General features: G+C 55.8%; 1 protein-coding gene across 1 annotated transcript; it reads left to right on the top strand.

The window, feature by feature from the left end:
* Positions 1–5,940: 5,940 nt before the first annotated feature.
* Positions 5,941–10,558, top strand: SUMO3 (small ubiquitin like modifier 3). The gene is made up of 4 exons (XM_082056907.1): positions 5,941–6,101; positions 6,838–6,966; positions 8,463–8,534; positions 9,199–10,558. Exons 1-4 carry the CDS (start codon positions 6,081–6,083, stop codon positions 9,259–9,261), a joined length of 285 nt encoding a protein of 94 aa, XP_081913033.1. The 5' UTR covers positions 5,941–6,080; the 3' UTR covers positions 9,262–10,558.

Raw genomic sequence — 10,558 nt, 5'->3', positions numbered from 1 at the left:
TCCTAACCTGAAAGAGTTTAATTCTCGTCCGCACCAGGTACGGGTTGGCAGCGTTGGCTGATGGAGTCATCACTGTGACATGGCCTCAACGGGGTCGCTGGGGGGGGCAGAAGAAAGGCCGCACAGAGCTCTTGCTGGGCTTGGAAGGAGTCTGTCTATGGAGATGTTCAGGTGTTGGGAAAACTGAGTCTTGGGAGTAACTGCTTGGCCTGTGTCCCCTGGCACCCAAGAGCCCTTCTCTAAGTGGGCTGGGGGCTCTTGGGGACACAGCCCAAACTCTGCACTGTGCAGCCTGTGTGAGGGACCTGGGGATGGGGAAAGAAGGATGGGAGCTGGCTGCGCTTGTGTGGTCCTGTGCTGGACCAGAAAGGCTTTGCAGTGTGAGGGAATGCATCTACCTCGATAGTTTTGTCTGAGAACAGTTGACCGTTGCCTTCTGCTGGGGGGTGAGTGCCTCTGGGCTGCAATGTTTCTGTGGGTGGGCTCATGTGAAATGCTGTTTGCATTGCCAGGCGTACGGCCCTCGCACACAGAGTGCCCGAGCTGAAGGTAACCTGGCTGTGAAACCCGGCTGCTGCTGGGGTCTGCCCAGCGTTTGCAAGGATACTCAGAGACACAGGACCTGCAGGTCATAATCTTCACTGGGTAAAGAACTGGCTGGAGGGCCGGGCCCAAAGAGTTGTGGTAAAAGGAGCCAAATCCAGTTGTTGGCCGGTCACAAGTGGTGTCCCCAGGGCTGAGTACTGGGGCCAGTTCTGTTTAATCGCTTCATCAATGATCTGGATGAGGGGATCAAGTGCACCCTTAGTAAGTTTGTAGGTAACATCAAATTGGATGGGAGTGTTGATCTGCTGGAGGATGGGAAGGCTCTGCAGAGGGATCTAGACCGGCTGGGCTGAGGCCAATTGTCTGAGGTTCAACAAGGACAAGTGCTGGGTCCTGCACTTGGGTCACAACAACCCCATGAACGCTGCAGGCTGGGGAGGAGCGGCTGGAAAGGAAAAGGACCTGGGGGTGTTGGTGACAGCGGCTGAACATGAGCCAGCGTGTGCCCAGGTGGCCAAGAGGCCACCAGCACCCTGGCTGGTCCCAGCACTGGTGTGGCCAGCAGGCCCAGGGCAGTGACCGTCCCTGTGCTGGGACCTGGGGAGGCCAAACCGCCAATCCTGGGGGCAGTTCTGGGCCCCTCACACCAAGAAAGGCCTTGAGGTGCTGGAGCGAGTGGAGAGAAGGGAACGGAGCTGGTGAGGGGCTGGAGCACAAGTGTGATGGGAGCGGCTGAGGGAGCTGGGGGGTTCAGCTAGAGAACAGGAGCTGAGGGGAGACCTTCTGATCTCTGAACTGCCTGAAAGGAGCTTGGAGCCGGGGAGGGTCGGGCTCTGCTCCCAAGGAATATCTAGTCCAACCCCTGCCATGAGCATTCTCCATGACCTTTCTCCACTGCACCACAGTGACTTGCTCCACAGGCACAGGACAGCCCCACGGAGCCTCTCCTGGGGAGCCCGAGGAGATGTCAGCACGGTCCAGCTCTGGCTCGCTCCAGCAGACACCCCACAGCTGCAGAAGGAGCAGCGCAGCTCCAGGACACCCCCCGGGCTCTTGGCAGGGAGCAGGGACAGCTCAGAGCTCCCTTTGCCCTCTCAGGACGGAGCCCTGGGAGGTGTGGGCTGAGACCTGCGAGTGTCTGGAAAGTTGATCCACTCATCTCTCTGCCAGTTCTTAATCCATGGGCTGGATGGTTTCCAAACCGCGTCTCCTCTCGCTCTGCTCCGTGCTCCATGGGCACCTCGGCTTCTGCAGAGGCCTCTGCGCCTTTCTACCTGTTTTTCTCTCTGGGCTGTTTGGGACCAGGTGCTGCTGCCTGGAAACGGCTGCTCGGTGCGGATGGAGGTCATGAGGAACTGCATTGAGTATCTTTTATTTCATATTCCATTTTGATTTTATATATATATATATTTGCTAGTAGTGCGCTAGTATTTTTTAATTTTATTCAAGTGTGTTTATCTCATTCCAAGATCCTCCCTTCCCTTTCAATTCTCTCCCCTGTCTAGGGGGTGGGGGGGACTGAGTGAGGGGTTATCATGGTTATGTTGCTAGTTTGGGTTAAACCACGACACTCCCGAGTTCACCAAGGGACACGCACAATCCTGCCCTGGGAAGGAACAGCCCCAGGCCCCAGGACACGCTGGGGTGTCCGGCTGGAGAGCAGCTCTGCAGAGGAGCCCTGGGGGTCCTGCTGGACTCCATGTTGAGCCTGAGCCAGGACGGCCAAGGGTGTCCTGGGCTGCACCAGGAGGAGCATTGGCAGCGGATCAGGGAGTGACCAGCAGTGCTGAGGCCACCCCTGGAGCCCCTGCCAGGTGGGCTTTGCATCACAGGGTCTGTCTGAGGCTGGGGAGCTCCTGGGTGCGTCCCCAGGTGTGTCCCCGAGAGCCCTGTGACGTCACCAGAGTCACAGTCACCCCATGACGTCACTTGCGGTGGGCGCCAATAAAAGCCAGTGTCACATGCTGCCAGCAGCACACGAGACGTCGAGTCCTGCGGGCAGCACCCGAGCCATCGAGTCCTGCCAGTGGCACCAGACGCTGTGACCGGCCAGCAGCCGAGCGGCCACCGAGTCCCGCCAGCGGAACCCGAGCCCTCGCGTTGCACCAGTGACAGACATCGGGTCCTGCCGGCAGCAGACGAGACATCAGGTCCCGCCGGCAGCTGAGAGGACATCAGGTCCAGGCAGCTTCGGGGAGGACACAAAGTCCCGGCAGCAGCAGAGAAGACACCAAGTCCTGCTGGTGGCAGAGACACCAAGTGCCTCCAGCTCTGAGAAGACACCACGTACCAGCAGCAGCTGAGGTCACCAAGTCCTGTGAGCAGCAGAGAACACACCAAGTCCCAGGAAACCAAGTCGCACCAGCAGCAATGGAGTCATCCAGGCCTGACCCAGCGGTGCCACCAGCTGCCAGGCGGTGCCGGCAGGGGGACACGTGCCCCATGTGCCGGGGTCCCTTGGCAGCCCCCGCTGGCGTGGCCCCGTGCTGGCACACATTCTGCCGCGCCTGCATCCAGCACTGGGCTGCCAGCGCCGCGGCTGCCACCTGCCCGCTCTGCCGGGGGCCCGTCATGGCCATCCGCCTCCTGCAGCTGGAGGATGACGGTGACGGGGTGGCCGCCCGGCGCCACGGCCGCTTCCATCCCTACGCGGGACGGGGGCGTCCGCGGCACCGGACGCTCTCTGCTGGCAGTGGGGAGCGCAGCCGCCCCAGTCCCCTCCAGCGTGTCCAGAGCCCATCCGGGCAGAGGGACAGGGACGGGCACAGCCGGCTCCTCCACCTGCCGGAGCCTGGCGAAGACCCGTCGTGGCTGCACAGGCTCCAGGAGGAAGAGCCGGGCTCAGGGGACCATGCGCAGCGTCTCCCCTGGCTGCGCCTCTGAGCGGGGCGGCCGGGCCCCCCGGGCCCCTCTGCAATAAAAGCACTGGGACACTGAGAGAAGCCGGGCCTGGGTTCTGCGGGATGGTTGCTTGTTGCTGCAGAACTGGGGAGCGGGAGGGATGTGGCTGTGGCAAAGGTTATGGCTCAAGAACCGGCAGAGAGGGAGGAATGTGGATGTTGGAACTGGGGGAGAGGGAGGGACGTGGCCCTGTGAACTGGGGGAGAGGCAGCTGAGTGCCTGTGGACTTGGGGACAGGGAGGGAAATGGCTCATGGGAAGGAGAGGGAGAGAGGGTGGGATATTGCCCAGAAATCGGGGGAGAGACAGGGATATGGATGTGGGAAATGGTTCAACACAGGGATACAGCTGTGATGTGGGTAAGAGGGAGGGATACGGCACCCATGGAACTGGGGAAGAGAGGGGGATATATGGCTGTGGAACCAGGAGAGAAGGATGAAGGTCTCCAGACAGACAGGTGTGGCCTGGGAACCCTCCCCAGCCCTGGTGCTGGCGCTGCCCCCGGCTCCGCAGGCCAGGGATTCCAGGGCTGCTTCAGCCCTTCGAGACGGCAGCCTCTCCTCAAACACTCCCTGCTCTCAGCTTCCCCGGCCCCGCAGAGCCAGGCCCACACTCCCGCAGGCCCCAAGGCTGTCACAGACCAGGAACACGCCAACAAATGGGGCCCTCTGCCTCTGAACAGCCGCAGCAAGGCGGCAGCAGCATTTCCCAGAGCCGGGACAGAGCCCCTCGGGAGCAAGCAGGGGTGTCCCTGTCCCTGCTGCCCGCCGCCTGCCCTGACACGAGATCCTCGGAGGCGCCACTTGCCTGGCCTGTCCCCAGCTTTCCTGGCCATGGGGACATGGGCCCCAGCCTCGCTCGGAGACACCGCCCAGGGGACACCGCGGTGGGAGTCACGAGGGTGAGAATGTGGTAACCTGGCTGCTCCAATTCGGGGACAATGGAGTCGACTGTCTGGAACTGGACACCAGTGACTCCAAGAGCTGGGGTCTCTGTCAAAGGATGGGATCCTTGGTAGGGCAATTGCAAGAGAGAAAGACTCCTGACTGCCATGAAGGCAAGGTTGCCCTCCAAGGAAGCTGTGTATGTCATCCAGGGAAATGGAATACTGTGGAGAGAGGTATCCGGTTCCTGAGAGAATTAGCTGTGTGGGAGATAATCAGTTGTGGGCCAAACAGTCAGGAGGGGACAGATCCGGATAGAAACCTTTGTACACAACGCATGTGGCACAGGTTTCTCTAAAGGATTTTTCTCTGTTCATTTGCAGCAGAGTGCAGGGCAGAGTTTGTTTTCACGCAGTGTGGGGGGTTGATTTTAGGTGGTGTCACGGAGGCACCCCAAAATCCGTTTTAGGTGGAAAACAAGTTCCAAACCAGACTTTATTCTTGTAAGGAACGTTTAACGAAGAGCTGTTGTTTTTACGTAACTGAGGACCTGGCACCTGACCCCAGCAGGGGGGAAGGACCGAGAGGCATTGGACTATGAATCCTTAATGTAAAACAGTCTTTTCCCAGAATATATACTGATACCTGTACGCATACTGATACCTGTATTTACAGGTTAATTTAGTGGGAAGGGTAGCCAAAGTACCAGGAATCCACATTTTAACTAGATTGACAAGGGGAAGGGTGTTGTATGTAAACTGAGGCAGGTCGGGTGGTCTGTAAACCCTGCAGTACCAACCAACAGGGAACAGGGGAGGGGAAGAGCGGCCGGGATTTTGGGGGATATAAGCAGGGGATTTTTGCCCTACTATGTGTGCCGACCTTTAGGTAGAACACCAAATCTTGCAAAATCGTTATTACAATACGCTTTGCTGAGAGATGCTGCCTGGGACTATTATATTTGCAAAATAACTGTTTCCTACATTCTAGGCGGAAAAGCGCAGCGATTTTATTCTGCAATAAAACCACCGTGGCACTCTCGGTACGGGGGAGGCAGCCCTGGCACAGCCCCAGCCGCCATGCACCTCTTATTTCGGGAGCCTTTTCTTCAGGGACACCCGGTGCGCTCCCCGCGCCCTCCAGCCCCGCTTGGCTCCTGCCCTCCGGCTACCCAGGCAGGCCCGAACTGGAGACCCTTCCGGGCTGCGCTTTGGGGCTGGATGGCCTCGGGGGCTCCCCCCGGCAGCTGCGGCTGCCGCTGCCGCGCGGTGCCGAGGCGGGTGGGCCCCGGTGCGGAGCGACCCCGTGCGGCTCGGCGAGGAAGCGGCTGCGCTTGGCCCCGCCCCGCCGGCCCCGCCCCGCCGGCCCCGCCCCGCCGGCCCCGCCCCGCCGGCCCCGCCCCGCCGGCCCCGCCCCGCCGGCCCCGCCCCGCCGGCCCCGCCCACGCCTCCCTCCCCCGGGGGCCCCATCGCGCGCCCCCGGCCGCGGCCCCGCCCCTCCGCCCGCGGGCCTTCCGGTTCTCCGTGACGCACTTTCCAGAACCGCCCGGGGAGCCGCGCGCGGTCGCTTCTCCCCCACCCCGTCACGTGATCGGGCCGGGCCGGCCAATGGGCGCGCGCGGCGGCCGGCCGAGGGGCGGGGCCGAGCTGCGCGCTGTCTCGCGGACGGTGGCGGGAGCCCGAGCGCGCGGGCCGCTCCTTCAGCGCGCGCGCGCCCTCCGCTCCCCTCCCCCCGCGCCGGCCCCGCCGCCATGTCTGAGGAGAAGCCCAAGGTGAGGCCGGCGGGGCCGGGGAACAGCGGGGCGGCGGGACCGAGGCGGGGGCAGCACGGCGGGGGGGAACAGGCCTCTCCGCCGGACCCTGGGGCAGGGCTGCCCGTGCGGCCCCGCCCCGCCCCTCCCCGCCCGGCAGCGTGCGGCGCGCAACATGGCGGGGGGGCCGGACCGGGCAGGGAGGAGGCGGAGGAACAGGCCCCGGCAGCCGCGGGCGCTGGGAGCTCCCCCGGGCGGCTCTGAACCCAGCTCGGGGCCGCTCAGGACAACAAAGATCTTGAGGTGCTGGAGCGAGTGGAGAGAAGGGAACGGAGCTGGTGAGGGGCTGGAGCACAAGTGTGATGGGAGCGGCTGAGGGACCTGGGGGTTCAGCTGGAGAACAGGAGCTGAGGGGAGACCTTCTGATCTCTGAACTGCCTGAAAGGAGCTTGGAGCCAGGGGGGGTCGGGCTCTGCTCCCCAGGAACAAGCACCAGGAGCAGAGGAAACGGCCTCAAGTTGCGCCAGGGGAGGTTGAGGTTGGATGTGGGGAACAATTTCTTCCCCAAAGGGCTGTGGGGCATTGGAACAGGCTGCCCAGGGCAGTGCTGGAGTCACCATCCCTGGAGGGCTGGACAGACGGAGATGAGGTTCTCAGGACATGGGGCAGTGCCAACGTTAGATTAACATCTGGACTCAATGATATTGAGTGTTTTTCTAACCAAACGCTTCTCTGATTCTTCCATTTCTTCACCCAGGAAAGCGTGAAAACAGAGAATGATCACATCAACCTGAAAGTGGCGGGGCAGGACGGCTCCGTGGTGCAGTTCAAGATCAAGCGGCACACGCCGCTCAGCAAGCTGATGAAGGCGTACTGCGAGCGGCAGGTGGGGCTGGGGAAACTGCTGCTTTGCAGTCTGGAACATTAAAAATATAAACTCTAAAAATACCAGGGTGTTAGGGTGAATATGGCCAGGCGTGAGGAGAGCAAAGGCTCAGGGTGCTGTTGCCTCTGAAGTGTTAAGGGATTTCTCTTCAGTTCAGGAAAACGACCTCTTCCTCACCAGGTGCACTAAAAGTGTCCCATGATAGCGTTACCAAAATTTCACAAGTTCTGATCCTGCCTCTGAGACCAACTCACTGTGAATTTTTAGCCTCATATCCCTCAGTACTGTCATCTTTAAAAACTTTACCAACTGCATACAGAGGGTGTTTTCTCTTTGGAAAACGGCCCAAACCGAATTCTCCTATGCCCCGACTTGCATTTGGGGATTGTTTTTCTCTTCCCTTCATGTCTCCCATTGTGTTTGGAGCGTGTAGCCCTCAGTGCTGGTTTGCACCCCGTACCAGGTGGTGCAGAGCAGAGTGTGGGGATGCAGATGCCTTTCAGAAGTGGAGCCGGATTTTATTTGCTGGCATTTCCCCTTGTTCAGTGCTTGGTAGATTCTTTCCTAACTACCATGAACCTTGTGCTCAGTCCTGTGCCTGATGTAGCGTAAGATTTCTTGGGCCAGGAATGGAAACTGAATCCATAGGGTCTTTTGGGAGGCGTGTGGGGTTTTTGTGTTCGTGGGGCTCCAAGTGTGAATTGTGCAGCCATCATGAAGGCTTTCGGAGGGCAGAGTAAAGATCTCGATCCCTGAGACAGGGAGTAAAGGCTACTTTGTGTGATTAAACGCTGTGAAAACAGTTGGGATTTCAACTTGGATTTTAAAGGTAATGCCAACTTACTAAAGTTAGATCCCAGCATTTTTTCTAATAAACCTTGCTAGTAAAATATGCATCGGGTCCTGCACGTTCTTGTTTCCTCAAACAGTTGTATTCATGGTGCCTTTCTTCATCAGAAGATAAAGAACCAGAACTGGGAGCGGTTGCCTGGCATGAGTGAAAACTTGTCTTGACTGTGGGTAGGCAGGACTGGTAGCTAGTTACACAAAAAAGTAGTTTTTTGAGATTATTTTGCATGTTTTCCTTTGAGTCAACTTTACCGTTACTTCTCTGACTGCGAGATTCAATTACTGCTCTTTCCTGACGTGTCCTTCAAGTCTGTATGGAATGGTGCATTGATTGATCCCTTCTTAAATTACCTTTGTAAATTAACTTGTGATATTTGTGCCTTGCAGAGCAGGGTCGGAACTGGGCGCCAAACCCACACCTGTGGTTCCATACAGTCCGTGCTGTGACTGCAGCCCAGCGGGACATTGCTCTAATTAATGGCTCTGCTTCCTCAATTTAACAAGACACACACGCCAAATTTCCTGTCTGATTAAAGCTTTTGAGTCTTAATTTTGTTAATGATTTACCCTCAGAATAAATATTAACTGTTTTGTTTGGATTCAGAAACAAGAGCGTGGTTCTCATGTTAATTACCTTTGACTTGCAGGGTTTGTCGATGAGGCAGATTAGATTCAGATTTGATGGACAACCAATTAGTGAATCAGATACACCTGCACAGGTAGGAAAAACACATTTACTGCAAAATATTTTAATGTCTGTGTGCGGATCAAAGGGGTTTGAAACCAAAAAGATACTGGGGCTGGTGGGGAACGAAGGGGCCGCTCGGCCGGGGATTTGTGGCGGAAGGCGCTGAGCTGGTATTATACCATTTCTGTAAGTTATGAGCATGGTTGAGACTTTTATTAATTAATCCATGTGAGAAGTGCTCATAAGGGTAGAGAAGTTACCCGTGCACCTTCAGAGCTGCTTACTCGGTGCTGTGTCTGACCGTGAAGTTTCACAGCGAATTCGTTCAGAATTAAGCAGTCATTGCAAGTAAAGAAATCCATTTTAATGCTTTGCATTTTAATGCTTTGCATTAAATGCTCCTTTAATTCACAGCAGTTTCTTTTTCATAGTACTGTATGAGGACAGCAATGCTTTTATTCTGTAATTTCAGTTCAGGGGTGAGGGGGAAGCAACAATATTTTGATCCCTATTTCAAACTACTCTCTGGGAAATAAGTTTTTCCCAATATAAATCAAGGTTTATAAATCAAGCATTTCACACATTAATTAATTAAAATCACACCTCGATCATTGGTATGGGTTAGGAGCAGAGAGCGAAGCGCTGATATAACCACGTGCGTTTCACATCTTGTGTTTTCCGTGTTGCTCCGACAGCTGGAGATGGAAGATGAAGACACTATCGACGTGTTCCAGCAGCAGACGGGTGGGGTGTGTTAAGACACCAGGAGCTCCGGGATCCTCGTCACACCTCGCTCTCATCTGTCCTCGGGTTTGCTATGAAACAGTGAACAAATTAACACGCCAATCACACGGGGCTCTTCGAAACTTTAGAGGACGTTTCCCAAAATCACTTGTTGTCTTTGACGTACTGCGTGTGCGAGTCAAAACAGTCTCTGCAGGGATTAATCTATATCTTAAATTGGGCCAATTTGATTTAAGTTTAGATTAAGTAATATGCGTTGTCTCTCTGCTGTGTTGTCTTTTTTTCTTTAAACCGGTGGCCTAAACATTCATCCATGTGTTGGGACATGGAGTGTTCATTCCTGGCTCTTGTCTTACCCCTCTGTTTAATTCTTATCGTGTAAATAATTCAGTATATTTTCATGCCACTTGTGAGCGTAAAAGTTTCAAGATATGCCTGGGAGAAGGAGAAAAGATGCTGATTTTAAATTTTTAGCACATTTTGCAGGCACAGTTCCTTCCAACACAAGATCCGACGCTGAGATAGGGCTGGAGTTTGAAACATTTACACGTGCTTTGTCATATTATGATAAAGTCATCTGAAATATACCTTTTTTTTTTTTGTTTTTTAAATGCAGGGGTGAGATTTGTGCTGAATTATTGTTGGAACTGGAGTTAGCAGAGCAGCTGGTCCAAAACCCACCGCTCGCGATGGAGCGGCGGCGTTCTTTTGTTGCACGAGTTTATAAAAAGAGTTTATAAAAAGCGAAACCTGCCGCTGCAGCTGAGCTGAACCTGTCGCCGTCCTCCCGCTGCCTTTCATGTGGCTCTTTATTCCTCAGCGGCAATTAGAAGCGTGCAGCCTCCACTTTATTTTAATACTTGTTTTTGGTAGAGAAAAGTGATAAATTGGGGGGGGGGGGGTGTGGAAATAAAAGCACCTTTTAATGTCCCCAAGCTGCGCAGAAGAGCCGTCACGAACCCAGTGAGCAGGGAAAGGGATAAATGTGTGCCTGTGTTCAAAAAAAACGTGATTCTCTGTGCTGCTGCCTCCCAAAAGTGAGTTGTAAGTGCGTTTCTGTGCCGGGTTTGAGCCCTGTGCCGTGGTGGAGTCTGTTGCAGGTGACTTTTTCTGTCCTGTTGTCACTCCGTAGCTTGTTCGCTGCTCCGCGGGATCGTTACCTGCCCCTGTGACTGTTGGATCATCTCCTGCTTGCTGGAAATCTTGCTGGAAAAGCCCTTGTTTTCATTTTCTTGTACGTCTGTTCACCGATTTGTACATTTATTTGTCGTCCTTTCCTCGTGTACACAGTAAATCTAGTTTGGTACTCTG

Source organism: Streptopelia decaocto (assembly GCF_964273445.1).
Source record: "Streptopelia decaocto genome assembly, chromosome: 6".
NCBI classification, from domain to species: domain Eukaryota; kingdom Metazoa; phylum Chordata; class Aves; order Columbiformes; family Columbidae; genus Streptopelia; species Streptopelia decaocto.
This window is presented reverse-complemented; position numbering and strand designations above follow the sequence as displayed.

What these genes read in the sequence shown, in the direction of transcription:
- SUMO3 (XM_082056907.1), top strand. Translation starts at nt 6,081, where the DNA reads ATGTCTGAGGAGAAGCCCAAG. An exon ending in TGTCTGAGGAGAAGCCCAAG is followed by an intron (nt 6,102 to 6,837) that starts GTGAGGCCGGCG and finishes TTCTTCACCCAG; the next exon opens with GAAAGCGTGAAAACAGAGAA. An exon ending in AATCAGATACACCTGCACAG is followed by an intron (nt 8,535 to 9,198) that starts GTAGGAAAAACA and finishes TTGCTCCGACAG; the next exon opens with CTGGAGATGGAAGATGAAGA.